This window comes from Caretta caretta, chromosome 25 (genome assembly GCF_965140235.1).
Source record: "Caretta caretta isolate rCarCar2 chromosome 25, rCarCar1.hap1, whole genome shotgun sequence".
Classification (NCBI taxonomy): domain Eukaryota; kingdom Metazoa; phylum Chordata; order Testudines; family Cheloniidae; genus Caretta; species Caretta caretta.
The window spans coordinates 8,065,168-8,089,314 of NC_134230.1; the positions used below are offsets into that span (position 1 = coordinate 8,065,168).

The 24,147-nt window shown below is 46.5% G+C and overlaps 1 protein-coding gene across 8 annotated transcripts in view; it reads right to left on the reverse strand.

Annotated features, from left to right (window-relative positions):
• Window positions 1-24,147, reverse strand: part of TCF3 (transcription factor 3) — a 120,749-nt gene that overhangs the window by 34,661 nt on the left and 61,941 nt on the right. For 7 of the 8 annotated variants that reach the window (XM_048831026.2, XM_048831025.2, XM_048831024.2 and 4 more), the window contains exons 4-6: window positions 19,740-19,813; window positions 17,736-17,832; window positions 3,297-3,364 (exon numbers count right to left, since the gene is read on the reverse strand). In XM_048831026.2, coding sequence (XP_048686983.1) covers window positions 3,297-3,364; window positions 17,736-17,832; window positions 19,740-19,813 — 239 coding nt within the window. The remainder of the gene's footprint in view (window positions 1-3,296; window positions 3,365-17,735; window positions 17,833-19,739; window positions 19,814-24,147) is intronic. The other variant, XM_048831020.2, reaches the window with a different exon arrangement.

The window sequence follows — 24,147 nt, forward strand, 5'->3', positions numbered from 1 at the left end:
TCAAAATAAAAAGCCTGCCTTGAACAGGAGCTGTGGTGGGTGGCACAGGGCGATTATTGCCACTCAATAATAATATCCAGCTCTTCCATATCACTTCATCTCCAGATCTACAAAAGAGTTATGTATCAATACCCCCATTCGATAGATGGGAAAACAGAAATGCAGAGAGAGAGACTTGCCCAAGGTCACCCAGCAGGCCGGTGGCAGCGTCAGGAACAGAACCTAGGTCTGCCAGTGCCTTATCATTGTGCCATACTGTATCTCCATCTTCAGGAGCGTTGCTGGTGGGGAGCTTTCACAAGAAGCATCAGTGAAGTCTGAAGCAATGATTAACCCAAATGCCAGCCTGCCCAATGCTGAAGAACAGTCTGTTGGGTTGGGCTTGTTTTTTTTAAATAATTCTCTCTCAGCCTCTCCTTCTCTGCTGTACGTTAGTAAGGAAATTCAACCCCCTCTTTTTTCCTTGTTAAAGAAGGAGAAAACGCCTCTTCTGTTTAGACAAACTGACCTTGGAAGCTGTGCAGAACAGCGCAAACCCAGCATTCCCTGCAACACAGTAAGAGTCTCACAAACCAAAGTGCCTTTGCATGTTCAAAAGGGGGAAGCCCGTGCGTAGCACTCAGTAGGGAGCGTATTTAGTGAGTTGTTTTTATTTAGCTTAGGAGAAAGGTTTACTATATTTATTTGGAAATTTAGGGGGATAGAAGAGGGCCTAGAAATAATAAAAGCTTATTCCCTGTGCATCTTCTGAGGCTGCTAAATTGCAGTAAAGGAGGATTTCAAGCTTTTCTGAAACTGGGAAAAATGTTTATAGCGGGCTATTGAAAAAAGACTGCTCTAAAATCAGTCTCCTCGGGAAGGGGGCTTGGGTGAAGATCATGTATTCACAGCTGGTAAAAAAATTCTTGCAATCTGTTCCACTGGTCATATTACCTTTGTGTGAAAAGGCTACACACCACGGAGCCAAGGAAAGTGAAAACCTAAGCATCCCAGAGGAGATTACAAAGGGCTAGCTAGCACTGCTAGCTGTTACCGTTTTGCTCCTTAAACAGGTAGTTCAACTGTTTTGGCAAAAAAGTGCCCTAGTTCCTAGGTAGCTTCTGAGGGAATTAGTGAGTCTCCTTCCTTGCCCCTCCCCCCACCCAATCCTCATCTCTGTACTGTTGCTGGGTAGTTAAGGGTTAAATGGAAGAGCAGCTTGGAGACCCCCTCCCCCCATCTGGAGCATGCCGAGCTGGGTGGTTGAGAGAGGAATGTGCTCCTCTCTGAGGCTGCCTGTCCAGTCCCTGGGAGGACAGAGCCTACACAATACATCTGCTGTGCAACAATTCTCAGAAGCTTTAGAAGAGACGCTAGCCGGCCCGCCAGGCAGGTTAGAAACTCAGCACAAACCAAATCAACAGTAACAACTGTTCCCAGAGTTCGAGAGAGACTGAGCAGTGCAGATACCAGCCGCTTGGTTCCTTGATGCTCAATTACAACAGAATTTTGGTGTCTATCCTCTATCAACCAGACCGGGAGAGTTTCAGCAAATGGTCTCCTCCTGTGGGCTGCTATCTGATCTGAACCCACCCTCCCCATCAACACTTCCAGGCTAGAGAGGCCTCCTCTAGATTGCAACACCATCCCTCCCACCCCCTTTCTGTTACTCTATAACCCCCCCCCCATCCTCTTCCCCCCTCTCCCGCCCCCCAATAAAACCTCAACAAAATCATAACATTAAAAAGCAAGGTCTGGCATCTGTCCCATTTTTATTTTAGCAGCTTCAGTGGTAAATTAAATCCACTCTGGCACAGCCAAACAGCACAGCTGTTTCAGCAAAGGAAACATCCTCAGTTCAGAGAAGAGGAAATTATGACAAATTTGTGTAAAATTAAAACAAGGGTTTTATAAAAGAAGCTGCCCAGCCAACAGCCACTCAATTGAATGCAGTGGTCGGACTGTTTACGCTGTAGAGCACTGGAGTGGTGACTCGATGTTCACACAGGGTAGCATTAGCAACGCAGGATTGAGCTGAGGGACTCACTTCTTCCCCAAAGAGTTAACTGAGGGGGCTGATGGCAAGAAGCTAGATAACCTGACTATTACTGAACTTAGCTCCAGCTAGATGGCCTCCCCACATACAGAAGGATATCAACAGGTCTCCCCCCAAACTAGCATATGCTATGGCCCTGATCCCGCTGTAAGATCCACATGTGAGCCAAGCACACAGCCCCCCTGAGATTCATGGTGCAGGGATCTTCCTGTAAGAATTGCATTTCAGGATTGAGGCCTATATTAAGCTGGTTAGACAGATGCATGCTAGCTTTGTTTTCCAGATAGCAAGCTAAAAACAGCACACTGACACTGCAGCATGGGCTAGCCACCTGCATACTAGCCCACCTGGCTCCTGGGTCTGGACTTGGGTGGCTAGCCCATGCTGCAGTGTTCACACTGCTATTTTCAGCACGCTAGCTCCAACAGAGCTAGCACTTGTCAGTCAACACAGGTGGGGAGGCGTATTCCCAGTTGTAGCAGACAGACAGACTTTGAGCAACCTGACTCCCATCTGTCGTGTGTGGTTCACTCTCTCCCTCCCCAGGGAAAAACTGTGCATGCAGTGTGGAGCTTTAAAGCAGGTCTCCCCCCCATTATAAGAGCAAGTTGCCCCTTTCAGCCAACCCTGGGTAAACGGAAGACAGGAATGCAATGGTAAAACAGAGAAGAGCACTCAGAATTTAGGTTGAGATTTCCCAAGAGTCCCAAGAGATCTGCATACCGAACCCCACAATAATTTTAATGGGAACTGGGTGCATAAACCCTTCGGCAGCTTTTCTACACAGTGTTACCCCACTTTAACTAAAGGAGTCACTTTAAATCATTTTAATTAAACCAGTGTAAAAGGCTGTGTGGGCATTTAAAGCACCACAAAGAGGCTTTATATCAATTTAACTTGAGTCTGTTAGAAGCAGGTTTAAGCTAAACAGAAATAAGCTACTCAAACTAAAATAAGAGTCTACATAGGGTTTTGTATCAGTTTAGTTACACAGGTTTAAAAACTGATGTGGTGTAATTTGTGTGTATAGGCAGGGCCTTAAACTCAACACTTCTGATTAAACCTCACACACAAAACTGAAACAAGAGCCACTGGCTGAGATTTGAAAAGCAGCCTCACATTTAATTTTTATGGTAGATGAGTATCTAAATCCCCCAGTTTACTTTGAAAAACTCGGTCCTTATTTTTAAGCTCTTTTCCCCCAAATTCATTCCGTTTTTTAAAAAATTAAAGCATTTTTATTGATTATTATGATTGTTACCTGATTTAGTCCTGGCATCCCTGTATCTCTGCTGAACGTTGAGTAGGGAGCTCTTTCACCGCTCTTCCCTAAAGGTGAAGGAAAAAAAACAGCATTTTGTATAAATTTACAGAAGGAGCTGAACACACCTACAAAGCTGCATACACTCACTCAGAGCCTTCGCTATTTGGGCGCAAAGCCCATCTTTAAATTTTGGCTTCTCTTGCCCTTCATCAGGATGTCAACTGAAGCAGATAATAGTTTGCTGCAAAAACAGGAGATCTTTTACCTTCAAGAACAGCAGGGCTCAGTTGGTCCTTTAAAAAAAAATTGCAATGATGTAGGGAACCGCTCGTGGCCATGGAAACTGACAGTTTCAGAATAGAGGGCGAAAAAAACAAAACCACCCCTCCAGACAAACTAAAAAAAGCCATCCAAATTTGGTGGAACCAGGGAAAAAACCAAAAGCTAAGCATGGCTGACTAACACAATCTGCACGTATTTGTCCAAACAGCAGCAAAAATCATTTTGGTACGCTATCAGTGCAAGGATTTAATGCTGAATTCAAACTCAGACGGAGGGGAGCGGGGCATTATTTTTTCCCCTTGGATATTAAAACCTCCAGAAATTGGGACTGTTTTTAAGTGGCAAGTATTTATCTGAGAATTTTGACCTCCCATTCAAACCTGAGGAACTCAGGCATTCACAACTTCCATGCCTTGGGAGGAAATCCAGGACCTTTCCTAACACTGAAGGAGCCTGTTTGAAATGAAAAGCCTCTCTCTCTAGCTGATGATCACCAAGGGGATATGCCCTGGTAAAAAGGTTACAACCACCCTCCCACCACTACCGAGTAACACTGGCAGCCTGCCTCGGGGCGAGCAATTAAAAATACAGCTGGCTAGGAAACGGGGTGTTGTTTCTCCCCTTCCCTGCAGAAAATTGTGCGTTTTCAGTGAAAAATTGAAGATAGAAATATTTCGGTTCTGAAATGCTGCTGCAGCACTGCATGGGCTGGGCTCACTGGTCTGGTCGCTGCTGTCCCAGCTCATCAGTGTCCCCTCTTCTCAAGGGGAGGTGCTACAGTACGGCAGTTTTATGGCCATGATGCTGGCCAGGGAGTTTGGCCCCTAGAGAACGGGAGCATGAGGCATCTGAAATGTAACTCCCACCAGGCAATAAGACTAATTGTGAGGTTCTAACCACATGGAGCTCCAGCCATGGGCAGTTAGAAGGAACTGCAGGGGGTTGGGGCAGCACGACCTCCAACAGCCAGGGGAGGGGCCACGAGGCATGAGCGCCCCCCCGTGGGTACTGCTAGGCAAAAGTGTCTGGCTCCCGCGCACTGGGCACGCACTGATCGAAGTGGAATATGTGTCTACATCGACTCAAAGAAGAATTTTGCGTTTTCATGTGTTTGTTTTTTAAACAAACAGCTGAAGTTTTCCATGGAAAACCGACTTTTTCCTTTAATTGAAAATCAGCTCCGACGGAAAGTTTTCAACCAGCCATAACTACGACGTGTTACGAGTGCCCCAAGGGAGCGGGGGAGAGCGAGTGTCCCGCAAGCCAAAACAAGCTCACCAGCACTGTATCCCCTGGGTCTACACAACTCAAGAGGCAGCGTCAGCAGGGAATTGCTGAACACATTAAATTCTATAGGTAGTCGTCATTCAGCCAAATCTCCCCTTTCCACTAAGAGAACTCTCAAACTCTTCGGCAAACCCCCAACATTTCTGCTTACAAGGACATGCCCAATCTAGTTAGCAAACAGAAAAGCTCTGTTAGGATGCAGGCTGACACGTGAAGTGGTGGTAGCTGGCCTCGCTGTAGCCTGGTGAGGAGTTAACATGATTAAAGACACATCCTTTCCCCCAGTTAACAGGATCTCTCTGTTGGGAGCAAACAGGGTGAGGAAGAGAACTCTCCCAATCTGGTTTTTCTCTTAAGGTGGGCAGAAGCAAATGTGTGTGTTCAGATGCTTCTCGAGACAGGCAGGTGTGAGGACCAAGGAGGATGGTGCTTGGTTTTGAAAAGCCAGAAGGTGGCTTATATGGCATTCTTCTTTTATCTGGAACCCCACAGGTGCTTTTGGTATGCTCCCACCTCAGACAGCATCAGACTGACTGCATGAAACTTGAACCCACCCACATGCAGAAAAGGTCTGGGGGGCTAGGAACAACACCACCCACCCAGCAAAAAAGACTCATCATGCCACTTCCAGCAGGGACAGCATTTAACTTGTTCACTGCATTCTTCTCTGCAGGCCCTCGCCCCTGCATTGTGACAGCATGTTCTCACTTCTTCCAAAACAAGAGTCTGAGCCGCAGGTGTATTCAATGCACCTCACTTACAGTTAAGGATGGTAAAATACTCCAGCCCATGTTACTATTTTGTTCCACAGCCTTAAATGTTAAGTAAACAAAGGTCAAAATGTCACAGGGTGGATCTCTTAAACGACCTAATTTTTAAAAGAGCTTAACAGCTATATTTGCTACAGATCCTGAAACTTTACAGAAATAACTCAACAGGTTGTGTCAGGCAGATCATGCTTAGTCCTAAATCGGAGGGAAACCAGGGTAATTCCAGAACACTTTATCTGGTAAGCAACTGACAAGCTTCCCCCGCTGCAAATATATTGCTGTTTACATGTATCACTTTGTTGGTTGACTTTTGGCAAGTATCAGGTAGCGCAACCATCTTAAGGCAACAAACAGCATTAAAATCAAGTGTGCGAATGCTCACAATGCAAAGCAAAAATGAAATTATTGCGTACCGGATTAAAACGGCAAATCTCTTTTTCAAACAATGTTACATTTCTGTCTGACACTCTCCCAAGTGTCAGAATATGCACATGCAGGTTCATACAGTGGGGCTGAAATTTCCACACTTTTAAAATCTTGCACTAAGAATCACTTGCTCCTGTCCAGCAGCTAACTCAGATAATAAATACAGAGTATAGCTAGGTACTAGCAATCTATTTTACACCATCAACAGAGAGGGATTTGGCAGGACAATGGTGCTCTGAAAAAACAACAGACAGGTCAGCTTCAATTCAGGCTTTCCTGGCTTTTGTGGATTCAAGTGACTCTCACTGTTTGAAAACAACTTTGGTGGTTGAAAACACTTCCTTTTTCAGCGAGACAAAAAAATTAAGTAACAACCCTCTTGGGAAGCACAAGAGATTGTAGAGTCTAATGCTGTCAGCAATTAAGGCAATAGATCTGATTCACAGGGTTGGGGGGAAGAGATGAGTATGTTTGACAGAATCTTCCTGATTTTAACAAATATCTAGATTTTTGAAATTCACCTACTGTTCTATTGATGAGTTGTACAGAAAAAGCCAACATTTCCATGGGGATCACAAAAACAGTGTATTGTTTCTTCTCTGGGCAATCGGTTCCCCCTCTCCTCAAGAACCAGGCTGAGTGCCCACAGAAAAACTCACCTCAACAAAAACGAGGACTAAAGTATGTTTCAGTGGAGTACCGTTTATACCCTCAATCCCTACTCCCACCTCCTCCCAAAAAATTACACTTGGTTACAAAAATTCAGACAGTCCCAAATGTTAAGAATCCTTGAAAAATACAGGAGATGCAGGAAACAGATCCCCTACATACTTTATTTTGAATTTTTCACATTTTTGCAAATTTTAGGAAGCAAAATTGAGATTGAGTGGGCAACGTAAACTGGATAGGGTTGCACTGAGAAAAGACGAATCAGTTGGAAGTGGGAACTGGATGCCTCAAATCTTTCCAGCCATCTTAACTTCGGGGGTGGAGGACGTTTGAAGTTTCAGGATTTTTTTTAAATGGTGCAATTCTTCTGGGGGCGACTCCCCTAAAGCTCAGCTGCCAAAGTCACTCTCTCTTTAAAAAGAAGCTATACATTTCTGTTTTCTGAAGGAAGGCCAAAAGTTTGAATCAGGCTGCTACATAAGGCCAGGGGAGCCCTGCTCTGACAGATCGTACGGGATTCAAAATTATAGAGTTCCACTTCTGCAGACTTGGACAGGTCCAAAGAGCGAGCGAGCATGCATAGAGGAAGAAAGAGATAGGGGGACAACAGGTAGTGAAGAGAGAACTGGGAGACTTTTAGCCTCATGGAAAGATTTTAAGTGCTTAAATGTTTTATACCTGGGAATGTCAACTGTTTAAAGTTCTTAACATGGCGAAGGCTTGTGGTTTCCCCATCCTTTATTTCTCCTCCAGCTCCCTGCACTCCCCGTCCACATTTCTGTTGGACTCCTGTGCACATGCTCACACAAGTCTGCCAGAGAGGGTCTGCAGTATGTTATTTTCACCTGTTTATAATAAGCAATTTCTCAATTGATTTCCTCCCCTCAAACTTGGCACGCTCTTCGCCGAAGGGCTACATACACAGAATCATAGAATATCAGGATTGGAAGGGACCTCAGGAGGTCAACTAGTCCAACCCCCTGCTCAAAGCAGGACCAATCCCCATCTAAATCATTCCAGCCAGGGCTTTGTCAAGCTGGACCTTAAAAACCTCTAAGGAAGGAGATCCCACCACCCTCCTAGTGAAAAAGTTTTTCCTAATATCCGACCTAGACCTCCCTCCCACTGCAACTTGAGACCATTACTCCTTGTTCTGTCATCTGCTACCCCTGAGAACAGTCTAGATCCATCCTCTTTGGAACCCCCTTTCAGGTTGTTGAAAGCAGCTATCAAATCCCCCCTCATTTTTCTCTTCTGCAGACTAAACAATCCCAGTTCCCTCAGCCTTTCCTCGTAAGTCATGTGTTCCAGTCCCCTAATCATTTTTGTTGCCCTCTCCTGGACTCTTTCCAATTTTTCCACATCCTTCTTGTAGTGTGGGGCCCAAAACTGGACACAGTACTCCAGATGAGGCCTCACCAATGTTGAATAGAGGGGAACGATCACGTCCCTCGATCTACTGGCAATACTCCTACTTATACAGCTCAAAATGCCGTTAGCCTTCTTGGCAACAAGGGCACACTGTTGACTCATATCCAGCTTCTCGTCCACTGTCACCCCTAGGTCCTTTTCCGCAGAACTGCTGCTTAACCACTCGACTAGCCTACATGCCTAGTCTGAAATTAAAATGTAACATGGTATACATCAGTACTCAGGTAACTAGCTTTTCAAAGACACCTGCCAGACTGATTTCCATTCTCTGCTTGCAAATTCTCTCTTAAAAAAAAAGGCAACATTTGAATTCACTTCTGGACAAGGACAGAACAGGAAGCTTCATCCCAGATGGTCATTTATCCCGACATCAGCAAACCCTGAAAATAAGGGTTTACACTGAAAGTACCTTTCCAGGCATGTCACTAAGCAGGATGTTGAGCTATATCGTGCAGCAACTTTCACACCCACCCCTGGGCACGCACAGTATGTCACATACAACAATGCAAGCTGGACGGCCCGATTAAGCTAACATGCCAGTTCAGTGTTTCTGCCTCTGGACAAGCAAAGGAACAAGCCAAGAAAAGGCTATTTGCATTTTCTGTGGACTTGCAGATGAGCCTCCCCGGTGAAGTGCAGGTGCTTACAGCCAGGGAACATCCCGCAGTTCTGCCAGGCCCCTGGGAGTTCACACATGGATGCCCTCAAATCACCCAGCCCCAGAAGCAAGCAGCACTCCCTCTTTCACTCCCCACCGCCCCATATGTACTCCCCCATCCAATGAACTCAGCAACTCACAACCCCAAGCGCTGACGCAGCAAGTCTGAAGGAATTTAAAAAAAAAAATTTCTGTTCAGACCTCAGTAATTCTATTAGAATTATTTCCTGCGGGGAGGGGAGGGAAAGCACAGGGAGCGATTAACAAAAAAATGTTAAAAAAGGGGAGTCATCACACCCCCACGTCCATGGGCAGATTAAAACCATTGTCCAGGAAGAACGCAATTCACAATAGCTCACAATGCACACCCGATTAGAAACACTTCTCTGAAAAGAAGCTAATTACTAGAAATAATTACTAGAAAGAAATCTGTTATGGCTTATCAGTTTCCCTGCTGTTTAAACAATTTCCCCCACACCCCCCCTTCACTGAGGGTGAATGGTGAACAGAGCAACTGATTTCAAAGATTGCTTATTAAAAAGCTCTTCCCCCTCCATCCCCCGCCTTCTGGATTAGCGGGTTCAAGAACAAGAAGGGCCCTACCAGTCTGGGATTCACACCCCGCCCCTGCCCCACAAAGGTCTGTAAATGGCAAAGGGAGAGGACTGGGCTGTGATTCCTTTTAAAGGACTGAAGGCCCCAATATTGGTCTTGTGCCATGTGTTTCTTCTTTCTGATGGCCCAAAAGGGGTTTTCTTCCCGGACTTCCTACCCTATCCCTTTTACACACATTAGCGATTCAGGCCTTTCTATACATGTAGCTATTTACAGGACGCTGGAAACTCAGAAAAGTGTGGAAGGGGCAAGGTGATTTTGTACAGCCAGTTTAACATGCACATTGCTCCTTTCAATGACAGTGTAAGAGTATTCATCTGTGCATGCCCTTGGATGATCAAGAAGCCCTCTAGAAAACCAGGAAAGACCAGACACATCAGGAATGTTATATCTGAAATGCTGCACCGATCAAATGACATGCAAATCCCTCTTTTGGAGCTATTATTTATTTGTGTTATAACACCGAAAGGCCTCACAAAGCACGGTCCCCTACTGTGCCAGTCACCATACGTACGCACAGCGAGAGTCCCTGTCCCGGAGAGCTTACATTCTTAAGCAGACAAGACAGACAGCTCAAACGTGGGAGGGGAAACAGAAGCTCACACAGACAGGGAAGAGATGTGCCAGAGATCACACAGCAGGTCACAGAGTTGGGAACAGAACCCCAGCCTCCCGATTCCCAGTCCAGTGCCCCTTATCCTCACTCTAGACCACCAGTGCTAAAGGAGAACACATTTGATTAGCATGCAGAAAACTCTTCACATTAGCCCAATAGGATTAAAGACTTTAGACTCAGACTTTAAGGGTTAGAGGGGATCATTTAGTCTAACCTCCTGCACATCGTGGGCCACTGAACCTCATCCCCGCCTGTAACTGACCCCGAACCGCTGGCTGAATTACCAAGTCCTGAAATCTTGATTTAAAGACTTCAAGATACAGAGAATCCACCACTTACTCAAGTTCAAACCAGCAGGTGACCCGGTCCCCACGCTGCAGAGGAAGCTCCACTGAGCTGTTACAGATGAATCAGAGAATCTCAGAGTTGGAAGGGACCTCAGGAGGTCATCTAGTCCAACCGCCTGCTCAAAGCAGGGCCAATCCCCAACTAAATCATCCCAGCCAGGGCTTTGTCAAGCCTGACCTTAAAAACCTCAAAGGAAGGAGATTCCACCACCTCCCTAGGTAACGCATTCCAGTGTTTCACCACCCTCCTAGTGAAAAAGTTTTTCCTAATATCCAACCTAAACCTCCCCCACTGCAACTTGAGACCATTACTCCTTGTTCTGTCATCTGCTACCACTGAGAACAGTCTAGATCCATCCTCTTTGGAACCCCCTTTCAGGTAGTTGAAAGCAGCTATCAAAACCCCCCCTTTTTTCTCTTCCGCAGACTAAACAATTCCAGTTCCCTCAGTCTCTCCTCATAAGTCATGTGCCCCAGCCCCTTGACCATTTTTGTTGCCCTCCGCTGGACTCTTTCCAATTTTTCCACATCCTTCTTGTAGTGTGGGGCCCAAAACTGGACACAGAACTCCAGATGAGGCCTCAACAATGTCGAATAGAGGGGAACAATCACGTTCCTCGATCTGCTGGCAATGCCCCTACATATACATCCCAAAATGCCATTTGCCTTCTTGGCAACAAGGGCACACTGTTGACTCATATCCAGCTTTTCAACCACTGTAACCCCTAGATCCTTTTCTGCAGAACTGCTGCCAAGCCATTTGGTCCCTAGTCTGTAGCTGTGCATGGGATTCTTCCGTCCTAAGTGCAGGACTCTGCACTTGTCCTTGTTGAACCTCATCAGATTTCTTTTGGCCCAATCCTCTTATTTGTCTAATTCGTCTGTAGCCTATCCCTACCCTCCAGCGTATCTACCTCTCCTCCCAGTTTAGTGTCATCTGCACACTTGCTGAGGGTGCAATCCACACCATCCTCCAGATCATTTATGAAGATATTGAACAAAACCGGCCCCAGGACCGACCCTTGGGGCACTCCACTTGATACCGGCTGCCAACTAGACATGGAGCCATTGATCACTACCCGTTGAGCCCAACAATCTAGCCAACTTTCTATCCACCTTATCGTCCATTCATCCAGCCCATACTTCTTTAACTTGCTGGCAAGAATACTGTGGGAGACGGTGTCAAAAGCTTTGCTAAAGTCAAGGAACAACACGTCCACCGCTTTCCCCTCATCCACAGAGCCAATTGTCTCATCATAGAAGGCAATTAGATTAGTCAGGCATGACTTGCCCTTGGTGAATCCATGCTGACTGTTCCTGATCACTTTCCTCTCCTCTAAGTGCTTCAGAATTGATTCCTTGAGGACATGCTCCATGATTTTTCCAGGGACTGAGGTGAGGCTGACTGGCCTGTAGCTCCCAGGATCCTCCTCCTTCCCTTTTTAAAAGATGGGCACTACATCTTTTACGTCTTGGAAGGCAACACCCAGCGCTGGCAACTGCAAAGCTCACAAGTTTAGCACAAATCTTTACTGCTTTGCTTACAGCCAGTTTACAGAACGTGCTCTCCCCATCCTCCCCTTTTTGGAGGAATTATTATTAATTATGTGTGTGTTTCGGCAGCAGCTAGCGGGGCACGCCAAGATCAGACGCTGCACATGCCCATTGCAAGACAGTCCCTGCCCCACACAGCTAACCATCTAAATAGACAATGGGTGGAAAGGGACACAGGCAGAGAGAGGGGAAGGTTATATGGCAGAACTGGGAATAGAACCCAGCTCCCCCTCATCCCCCAATCACTCAATCAGGCCAGGCTGTCCCTCAAATGACAGAAATTACATCGATCTGGGTGACAAAGCTGGCAACAGTGAGTCTGGTAAAACTGGAGGTAAATGCTAGAGAGGCTCATCACCACTTTATCTTAGTAACAGGCGAAAAGTTATGCCAAGGTCCAAAGTTCTGAACTTCTCCTCAGATGAGGAAGCCACCAAGGCAACCGTTGGTGGGACAGAAAGGTACACAGACATTGCCACAATTCATGCTGGTGCAGAGAACAATGCCAACACCAGCTTTTATGCATGGTGTTTTCTGGCTTTGTAGAGACTTCAGCACAGCAACTCTTGGGACCTGGACTACTTCTGGATGATCAGGCACCAGGGAAAAGGCACCTAAAGATGCCACTGATCCGTTATTTGTGCCTCAAGTGCTTACAACACTCCAGACCCATTAGTAAGAAGTCCCATCTCTCAAACCTTTCAGGTATTAAATCTCTCATGTTTTACACCAATATTTCACACTACTCAAGAGCACATGGTAGAAGCAACACAATTCCTGGCAATGGCCAAACATCCTCCATCATGCAGTCCCTTAACAGCCAGGTTGTAAGGGTTACACTGATAGACCCAATGCTATCTCAGGCCTGCCCAAACTGGGAAAAACATTAGCCGAGGAGCTCACGTTTTGTTGAACACAAGAGCTCTCTGGGCATCGTGATTGCCTGCATTAGCCTGGTCACACAGACAGCTCAGGGAACATGAAGCAATGGTAAGAAATGCACAAGACAGGTTCATTCAGTGTTCAGAAAGGGCACCCTTTGCCTTGGCCATCCTTCGTCTAGAGAAAGAGGACATGTGCTGTTGGGAAGTATACAGTGACACTCCAACAATCACACTCATTTGCCTGGATGTAACAGGCTAAGTTCCATCCATCGACATGGAGCCATTGCTTCCTGGAGCAGCTGCGATTCATGCAACCTTCCCCCCAAAACGTAGCTTCGTGTTGTAATGTCATGTTTTTCCAATGATGATTTTTCACAAAGCTATGTGATCTTCCTAACACGCACGTGCTGCACGATTTCTGTGAACCACCACTACTTCCTATTAACAGAGTGTCCATAACACAATCAAACCCTACTCGGTCAGCCTGTCCACTTCAGCCCTTGGTACTGGAACACATCAGTGGGAAAACTGGATTAACATGCCCTGATACGCTGTTGTGTAGCATCCACCTTCTTCCACCAAAATGGCCATTTCCTCCTGCAGTATCTGAACCTCTCTCTTCACATCCTGGCTCACCTAGAACAGTTTGTCAGCAGCAGTCCCTGCAGGAGTCTCCGATGCAACCTGGACCTGGGAGCAACTGAGATGCACGACACCAAGGATCCTAACAGCTTGAGCGGAGACTGGATTGCAGCTGTTGTCAGTGTTGCTGGAGCTGCAGAATGGAGTGCCACAAAACCCAATCCCTGACAGAAAAAACACCCCTTTCTGTAGCTGGTGTCCACTGTTGCTCCAAAACCACATGACTTTCCAAGCTAGAATTAAACCAGTCTCCTTTAAGTTTAGGCACGAGCTCATGGGACTCCACCACCTGCATCACAGGACACCAGACAGTCTGTCTGGAGCTGGTTCCTGGGAGGAAGCTGCCATCCAGGTCTGCAGGATGGGCAAAGCCTCCACTATTCCAAAGGAGGTGATCACTGCTACACCCATCTTCATGAAGATGCCACCATGGATCATTCGGCCAACGCAGGTGCACGAATCAAAGGAATTTTCGGGATCACTGGGCTATGCAGCCCAAATATTGACAGAGCTCATGAAGTTTCCTGAAGCTCAAGCTGATGGGGTTCTCAAGCGCTGAATTCCTACAGGCTTGTAAGCCTGCCTAACGCCTTCTGTGTCAAGGTGCCTCTTGCCTCTCCACCATTTTTCTTTGGGGCAGGTAGAAAACGGAGCAGCAACGAAGGATGGTTTTATTTATTTATTTTTAAAAGCAGCACTGGCTTGACTGCATTCCATCGCTAACACACGCAGAACTGTTGGTCCCACTGTCAGATGCTTCAGTGGACAAGTTCGAAGCCTGTGGGGCAGCGATCTGCATTTTGGGAAACCGCACACACCCAGGGAACAATTGCAGAGGGAGTTACCACTTCTTGCATCCTCTTGCCCATGGCAGTGGGGCTGCCCTATACCTTATGCCATGCAAACTGACAGCTGCCCGCTGCTCAAACTCCACAATTCCTCAGGGTTCTCAGAAACCAGAATTCGGAAGATGTTCCCCCTACCCATCCCACCCAGTCTTGGAATTTCTATCACAGAACTTGCTCCTGTTGAAAGGAGAGTCTCTTTTAGAGCCCTCTGGCATTCCTGGAGGAAATAAAAAGATGGTAAGACTTTGGAATGGATTTAAACTGCACTCTTGGAAAAAGAGATTGGAAGATGGCCAATTGGGAGGGTGATCTCACATCCTTCTCTGCTCTCTCCCCACATTGCTTGTATCATCCTATCTATACTCTTTCATCTTCTGCCTGTCCGTGTTGTTAGTAAAGCTGGTACATTTTTCATTCTAAACTCTCTCCTCCCCACCCCAACCCCCATCCATTAAAAAAAAAAAAAAGTATCTTTTTTCAAACTGGAAACTTTTCCAAAAAGCTCTGAGCTGTTTTTTAGTTTGCTGTGTTTTTGTTTTTAATTTTAATTTTTTTTAAATTTTCTAGTTTGCCACTGAAGCCAGAATCTGGAAAATATAGATTTCAAAATTTCATTTTTTGTTTCTTCCACCTTCCCGCTGCTGAATGCAACAGAATAAAGGCTATCCAGGGCTACCCAAACACACATTTTCCATTTCTCTCTTTTTTGCCACTAACTTTTCAGAACTTTGAGTGTGTGTGGCGGAGGGAGGGTGGGGATTAAAAGGTGAAAAAACCCTGCCCTGGCCCAGCCACCCTCCAGCCTATCACATGCAGTGGCAAAAAGGAGGAACACAATTTTGAATTTTGGGGGAAAAGTAGTTCATGAATTACTTTTTTTAATCATTCCAGTTTGGGAATGAAAATGACTGAAGTTCCAGCTTTTTCCTCTCCCTTTCTAAACCAGTCCGTTCCCCGCTGCCTCATTTCTGGTGTTGCAGCCTCTGCCTCCAGTCACAAGCCTCCTGGAAGATTAGATCTTTTTACTGTACTGGGAGACCTGGATCAAGTCACAGTCCCCAAGAATTTTGTAATGTGCAGCACTGACCTCTCATCGGGACCCACTAAGAGTTCGTAGGGCTCTGGGTGCTACGGACAGACATTCAGAGGTCCTTAAGTGCTAGCGACAGCTAAAGGAGACTCCCATCAATCCACATAGCAGAGGCCCAAGTATCATGAACGTATGCATGGGTATGCAGTGGAATTAGGGGAATATCTGATGTGCTAGCAAAAAACCTGGAGTTCTGTCTTTAACAGTAAGCCTATCTTTTGGGCAAAAGATCTCATAGCTGCAGACATCTGGGGCTGAAACCTTTTTGTTCTTCCTCAAGGCAGCAGCTCCTGTTCACCTGCTCCATGAGAAATCTTAGGAATTATGCCACTTTTAGCCAGTGGCAACTCTTGGAGCCACGTTTGGCTCTTGGACATAAAGAGTTTTCTTCCCCCAAACCTGAAGGATTTCACGCGGACTTCTCTGTTGTCATTAAGAAACTCTACCTCTGCTTTTATTGCAACCTCCAGGTCAAAAAGCAAGGAGCCACCTCCTCTGATCCAACCAGGAAATAGCTCGCTCAGAGGTGCTCTTCATTTCCTCCTCTGGATGGGACCCCGGAGACTTAACTTGGAAATTCCCCTTTTGACCACAGTGGGGAAATAACCATCTAGAGATGGACTATCTGGAGAGTCAGTCTCTGGTGGCCTGGATCTGACAGCTTCCCTCTTCCACCACATACAGAGCAGGAGGAGGAAATTGGCCAACATTTGCTTCCTAGATCTATTAAGTCCTTCTCTTCCTCTTTCTCCCTCGCTCTGGAGAAGGAGGAACCACCGTTTTTAGCAGGGATTTTCTTTTAAAGAATACAGCCCCCCCTCGCCTTTCACTGCCAGTAATAGCCTTCCTCCCCCACTTCCAGACTCACCTCAGCAAACACACTGGCCACGTTAACAAGAGGGTTTTAACCACTGCTGCTAAGGGAAAGGAGGGGACATCTAACCTGGATTCCTTGCCTAATGTAATTAGAAGCTCTCTAAGCCCTTCAGGATGGATATTTTCTGCTCTTAATCCCCCAAGTCTGTAGAGGTAAGGGGGTAAGTTGTCACGCATCCTTCTTGCGCCCAGTTGTGCGCAAATCACCATCTCTGGGGAAAGAGGGAATGTGAGCAGGAGCAAGCAGGAGCAAGGCACTTAAAGAGGCACGGTCCCCTTGCTGCTGCCTGACCCAGACAGTCAGAGAAGCACGAGGAGAAGAACTGGGCTCTCTGCAGGTCCTCAGCAGAATTCAGTGATTATCTTGGCTCCTCTGGAGACAGAGCAGGAGACAGAGTGCGGGGACCTCACGTGCCAAATAGGGATGGAGGACCAAGTTAGAGGAGTGCAGAGCACTTGACACACAGGCGAGACTGGCTAACCCCCCATCATCTCCACTATCTGGTAGCCGCAGTGTGAAGGAACACCCTGAAGGTCACACCTGCCAAACAGGACCTCTGTGGAAAAAAGCTCCTTAAAAACAAAACAAACTTCCCTTCCAGGAATGCACATAGCAACATTTGGGGGGGAAGAAAGAACGAGGAGAAGAACATCAAGGTTGGATATCAACGCCTCTCGGTCAACCAGAGGGGCCAGCGTTAAGCAAAAATGTACATGGCACTTCCTTCTTTCCAGGCTGTTTGAGCATCCTGCACTCTGGACAGGGTGTCAAGAGAGATGGGGAACGAAACCAGGCTCTCCCACACACCAATACTACTAGGTCGCACTACAGCCCTCGTGCAAAGCACGAGACCCCAGGCTGGTCACTTCAAGTGCAGAGTGGAAACGGGTGAGAAAGGAAGGCCTTTTGAGCCATGGTGCAGGTTAGGAAAAATGTCACAAAGTGGCATGGGGGGCAGGAGGGCAGAAAACAGCTACCAGCTAATGTAGATTTACAGCCCCAGGTGTGTGCTGTAAATGGGGTTATGTTCCTGGCTCTTTGATCTTGGGCAAATCCCTTCTCCTCTCTTGGATGGTTTCCCCTCCCATCCTCTCTGTCTGGGCTATTTAGATTGTAAGCTCTTCAGGGCAGAGACTCTATGTTTCTATGCAGCACCCAACACAACAGGGCCCTGATCTCTGCTGGGGACTCTAGATGCTACTGTGATAGATCAAAAAAATACCACCACCATGTAAAATACAAAGGCCCTTGTGCATCCATAAAACAATGACAGAGCTCATAGAGAGCAACTCATTCGGCCGCAGGTTTGACAACAGCAACTTTTGGTGATGTTTGGGTGGATTATTATGGTCTGTGCAAACACTCTTCATTGGGTTTTTTAATTCACCTGCATTACGTAGGATGACAACCTTGCTCAGAGGTACAGCACGCAGCACTTACCTACTAGTCCAGCTCCCAGGAATGGTGATGAAGATATGCTGTTGTGAGATGATAGGTCCCTGTGTTCTCCATAATGGGCGCCTTCACCATAGCCCTGCTAATGTAACACAAAACAAGAATTGTACATGTGAGATTGAAAAAATAAAATAAACCATAACTTCCCAGTGACAATGGATGATGAGTGGAAAGTAGAGAACTCCCAGGGCAAGGCTTGCCGTTAGCCACTCCCCCAGCTAGCGTGGGTCTCAATCAAAAACAACTAGCCCCAGAGTCACATCAGTTGTGCCACCTGGAAGCTTGCTTGAGCAAAATCCAGATCCGATTATTTTTATGTAACTTGGGTTTAAATATAAAGAGGGACCCAAACCACAACATTTGGCTCTTGATTTCAAACTACTTCCCCCTTTGCCTCCAAAGACACAGAGTTCAGAGGTGTCTGCACTTGGGAGTTTTAGCCTGGTTCATCCTAGAAAGGGGACAGCAGTGATATGGGGATTCAAACTCCAGACCACAAGAGGATTCATTCCAGCATCCACCCCTAGCTATGGGTGAAGGAGGACAACAATAATGCACTGGCTTCTCCATCTCCCTTCTTCACAGCACCCGGGAACAGCAGGAAGCCCAGGAGTGCTTCCAAGGAAGCGAGCTGGTTTGGAGAAGAGCCGCAAGAACAGCTCCCTGAGGAGAAACAAAACTCTTTCCCGCTGGCAGCTCCCACCCAACTCGCCCCCGGCCTGAAGGGCCTCGGCACTTGGCAGGCACCGTGTGAGCAATTCCTCCTGTTCCGAGGAGAAATGGGCCATAGCATCTACCCAGCCCACCCCTCCCCAAAGCCATAAGGGGCGAGGGTGGGGGGGAAGAGGGGAGGTCTATAAAAATGAGAAACGACATGGTGCCTGTTTCATCGCTGACCTAAGGGAAGGGAACGGTGCCATTGTGAAAACGAATCACATAAACCCATTAAAACATGAGCATCTGTCAAAAAAAACACCATTTCAATTAAGTTAATGTCTTTTCTCTCTTCCCCTCCTCGGGCCCCAGTTATATGCTGTTACAGCCTCAATTCCTTCCCTGCAAACACTTCCAATTCTCTTCCTCCCACCTCCCATGGCTTTCCATTCCCTCCCTGAGAGCTCCGTGTCAATCTGTTGGACTGTAACCCTTGTAACCCGCTCTCTTACACAGGGACCTCCAATACCTGTGGGATGAGCACTCATCATGGGCATTGATAAAGCTGGGAGATGATACAGATGCTCAATGTGTTCTGGCAGCAGCAGGTTTAATGGGATGGCAGCAGATCCCACACCCAGAATGACCACAGAGTCTGGTTCCAGAGCCAGGCTACTCCAAGGTTCTGCAGGCTGGGGGTGTTCTGGTTGGACACCTGGCACCATCAACTGCCAATTCAAGCTGCTGTTTTAGGTGCCTTATTACTACAGTCCAACTTCAGCCTCCCTCCTCCATCACTTGGAGAAAGCTGGAGTCCCAAATGCACACAAGGTACAATTGTAGTAATCCGTGCTAGATGCCTAGCTAAAAATGTTCAACTCAGAGCCAAGCGGATACTCCTGCTCTCCCCACTCAGCCATCAGGAACTACTGCTTTCCTCTAACTTAAAATGCAAGTCCATGCATGAGCGAGGAAGTGCAGGGTTGTCTGGACAAGCCAAGTCAACACTGATCCAGGTGCCATCTAAACTACACTACACTTTTCAACAAGGAGAAGGTTTGCAAGAAAGCTGCCACAACATTTGCCCGGGCCAGCAGGGCCTTACGGGCATGTTGTTGTCACAGTAATAAAGAGACAAACCTTCTCTCGACCAGCACCACTGCAGAATGACTGCAGAAATGACCTATCTGAGGGGATTAGCCGAGGATCTATCACTAGAACGACAAGAACAACGCTTGCAGGTTAAAGCTGACTGGGCACGAATACAAGCCGAGAAGCCACCATAAAGACCCTGTTTATTTTTGTTTAAGGTCCCTGTTTACGCTTCATCCTTACCCTTCCTTGGTCAAATGCAGAGCTGTTTTGATCTCCTGCACCCCAGGAACCCGATCCCGGCCTTTCATCCAAGCCTACCAAAAAACAGGGAGAACAAAGGTTACTTTGGCTTTATCAGCAAACCCCCAAAAGTGTCCTCTCAAAATTAACTCTTCCTTCTACAAACAAAACAATATTTTCATTAATAAACCATTTCCACTTATTGTGACCGACCCTCTCCCTGAACCTCCCCATTTCAGCTGAGAGCTGAAAGCTTATTTAGCAAGCTTCAAAGCAAGCCCTGCGGAGTTTGTATACATGTTCGAGAACCAGGGATGGGGGGGGGGGGGAAGTGTTTTTTAACCTTTGCATGATTCAAGCAATAGCTTGTAAATCTGGTCTTCCTAGAGGGCAACATTTAAGAGGACTACACATTAAAAAACTTAATGCAGGTGCCCCCTTGCTGCCACATGGTCCAATTTAGGTCAATGGGAAGAACTGTACATTAACTGAAATCTGTGCTTGAAACTGTTCGCTCACAGGGCCAAATTCTGCTCTGCTTTCTACTTCTGCAGATCTAGGAATAACTCTCCTGCCTTCAGCACAGTTAACAGAGATTTGCACCAGCCTAAATGAGACCATCCTTGAGCTGTTGGTGTGCACTATCCTAGACACAACCTCACCCTCTGCATTTTCATGCCTGTTTGAGTGAAACTTTACTTTCACCCCAGAGGAGCATAAAACTGTGTCCCTGGCCCATGAGCAGCACCTGAGCACAAAAGATTTGGTCAGAACATTCTCTAGTCAAACTAAGCACGAGGATCCTTTGCAAATAGAATTAAGCCCCAAACCTCCCCCTCTGAATCCCTCTCCAAAAGACAAACGCCTAACATGACTTATTGGCGACTGTGTAGGTAATGAACTATGTCTCCACATAGGAAAGTTTTACCATTTATAGAGCAGGCACTGCCCACTCACGAGAGCACTTTTTCAGTTTTGCTATAAACCCTTCCAAGCGACAAACTAGTTTGAATCCAAGCTACCTATACTGGTATAACCCCACTGTGGGCATTCCTATTCCAGTGTAACTATAGTGGCTTAAATCCACACCTAAGGTTACACACAAAAAACTCCTTTCCTGTGGAGACAGGGCCTTTAACTGGTACCAGTAGGCTTTATTGGCCATACAGGCCTAATGCTCCAGCGGTTAATGCCACCTATGGGCAATGCTAGGTATGATTTAAGGCTCACACTTCAAGAAACTACGCTGCTGAATGGGACGGTCAGTAAACCCAAAAATGCCACAAGAGACACAAGGCAGAGGCCACTGTTCATCTAGATGGAGGCTTGTGTTGGTTTACTTGGTTGAAAGATCACTGGTTAGTTTAGGAAAGCTGATCTCTTGGAGTGGGTGGGACTGTGGCTGGGGTTCCCATTCAGTTTTAAGATAGTCAGCTAACGCACAGGCTTTGAGAGTCAGCTAGATACAGAGATAAAATACCTCTGCCTTTGTCCAAAGGCTTGCATCCATGTTTAACAAGGCAGTACATATTCTATATGGTCCTGGATCAATTCAGAGTTTATGAACTTCACAACTGTAGGGCTAAGATTTTCAAAGTGGTCTAACAAACTTAGGTGCCCAAATTACACTGAATTTCAATGGGAGTTGGTACTGGGGTGGGAGGGAGAAGAGATTTTCACTAAGAGATCTAGGAGCACCAGCCTCTTCGACTCTCAAAACAGCTGTGCTTCTAAACTCCCAGTTTCCTTTGAAAATCCCAGGTCTAGCTGTGTATACAATTTAAAATATATACACACACACTACATACATAAAACTGCTCACAATGGGCAGCAGCTCACAAAAGCGTTTGGCAACCACGTTGTCCTTTCTGAATATACGTTTTTACATATAAAATACACATTTCTGACAAGGACACACTTCAAAACAATCGCACCCCCCACCCAACAGCCATTGCACCCAGACGGCAATGTTTTTCCACAAATCAGCTTTTTAGATTATCAAACAGACTCACTCTAACTCCAATTTCACTATTTCAAACCTTGCACTTGACCCCCCCCCCCGCAAAAAGTCGCCATTTAAAGAGATGTTGACATTAAAAATTCACATTCATCTCAAGCAGCTCCAAAACACTCCCCCACTCCCTCCCTCTGTGCAAGAGGCGAAAAACCCAGCTCAAGATTGTTTGCCTTCACAGCTCAGAGCTGCAGTACGCATCACAGCCAGGCTGGAAAGGTGGCAACATACAATCTATAGCGAATGCTTCACAATAAACAGCAGCTCCCTAATCCACCGCTGACAGACACTTAAAAAACTGAAGGGGTGAGGGTGGAAAGGTTTTATATTGGAGGGGGAAAAGTCTAGTCTTGGCTGATCATCACACCACCCTTCTTCTCTGGCCTATGCCTGGAATATGCATCCCTGTGCGTTCAGATCATCTTCTGAGCATTACACAAAATCCTACATAGGACCAAGAGCCCTCGACACCTCATCAAGCTGGCATTTTGGAAGTCAGTTGCTTACGCCCTATAAAAATCCAGCAGTGCTTGGGGTAAGATTCTTACTACATTCAGATGTTCTCATCTCTTAGAACATGAGTTACAAGCCAGCTTAAAAACCAACCAACCTAAGGACTTGCATTGTTTTTCTTTATAAAATGAGATAGTTTATACCTTTCAGTCAGTGTCTCCATACATTAAACTGCAGAGCAAATAGGGGGTGTGTATTGGGATGGGGGTGGAAATGGGGTGGTGAAACTGTCTCGGTGGTTGCACCAATTTCATTTTAGCAAAGCTTATTATTATGGCAAACACGCCATATTTGTCTCCTCCGCTCCCTTTACTGTTCATTTAACCAGAAACTTCTTTCAAATTACATCCTTCTATTTCTGTGCCTTTGTGTTAATCATTTCCCCAGAGAATTGGTGTTTAATTGCTGTCTAATTTGCATAATTATGCATATTAATCTCTACACCTAATGAATATTCATAATTCTCATTTAGATTTTGTTTTCTAATCAAAAATTTCCAATGTGATTACTGTGCAGAGCAGGGATAAGCCTCTAATAATACCTTGGATACTAGGGAGAATTACTGCCAATTCTCCCACCTCCTACTTCCTAGAATAAACTTTTGCTTTGCTAATGTGTTTTTCTAAAGCAATTCATCTGCATACCCTGCAAACACCAATAGAAATCAGGAGACAGAAATGCTCGCTCTATTCATGTTGGTTTCAGGAGTATTTCCAAAGCATTTGGACAGCTTGGGTGAGGCCTGTGAGACGCCAGCCACCAACTTTGTCTCATTTCACCCACCTCACCCTCTCCATGGAGGGGGAGGGGAAGACATGACACAGGACGAAGCACTCGAGAACTGAATTGTGGGTAACAGCCAGTGTAAACAGTGCAGTCATGTCCACACACACAGTACTCCAGTTAGCTGTTCTAGCTGCACTGCCCCCTGGGTACTTATCCACCAGTTTACTAAAGAGCAGGCGCTTGTGAGAGTTTTCACAAGACCTTCTGGGAGCCCAGGGGGACTATGGGAGAAAGGGTCAAAGGCCCTTGGAAACTCAGGCCATTCCCTCAAAACCAAGTCCAGGATGAACAGTCAGAGCTCACTCTTTGGTCAGAGTTTCTCTCAAGCATCTTAAGAGGCTGGGGAGGACGTACCAAGTAACATAGGGGGAGAGCCAAAGAATCAGAACAGCAGATACTGGAATTGATGGTGACTGTCAAGAGTGAAGAGACTCAGGTCCCCTCCATTAAGTGTCACCATGAGCTACTTCCAAATAAAGTATGCTAGAGGAACCTTTAATACAGAGGTCAAAAGTGCACCATCAACTTTATTACACTTACAAATGGGCAACAAGCAACTAGGGCAAGATATCAGAACAAGAGAACCAATCTGGGATTTAAGATCACAGGGTCATGTGATGCAAGCACTGGGCGGGTTCCTGTTTTCCTTGTGCAGCTCATGGGAAGGGCTGGAGCACTGTGGAAACGTGCAGGGGAAGGAGCAGATGAATATGGGGCAGTCCAATAAGAGCCCATACAATCCTGTATCATGGCACTGTACTTGCTGGGATAACAGCACTAGTAGCCCTTGTCCCCGTCCGGCATTCTCGAAGGATATCACAGTGGAGCCCCTGATTAGATCTGTATTAGGGTGGCACCGAGAGCCCCAAGGCCCAGCTGCGCTAGGCGCTGTACGAGCTCCCGCAGCCTCGTTTCTCTGATGCATTCCATCATTGATTCTCTGGCCTCCTGTTTGAATCAGTGGCTGCCTGCCCGCCTGCCCTGGCAGCACACTAGTGGAGCCAGCCAACACAGCTCACGGCAAAGGGCAATTCAAACGGGGATACGAACGCCGTCCACTGCTGAGAGCCATATTCGGTGTGTGCTTGTGGCATG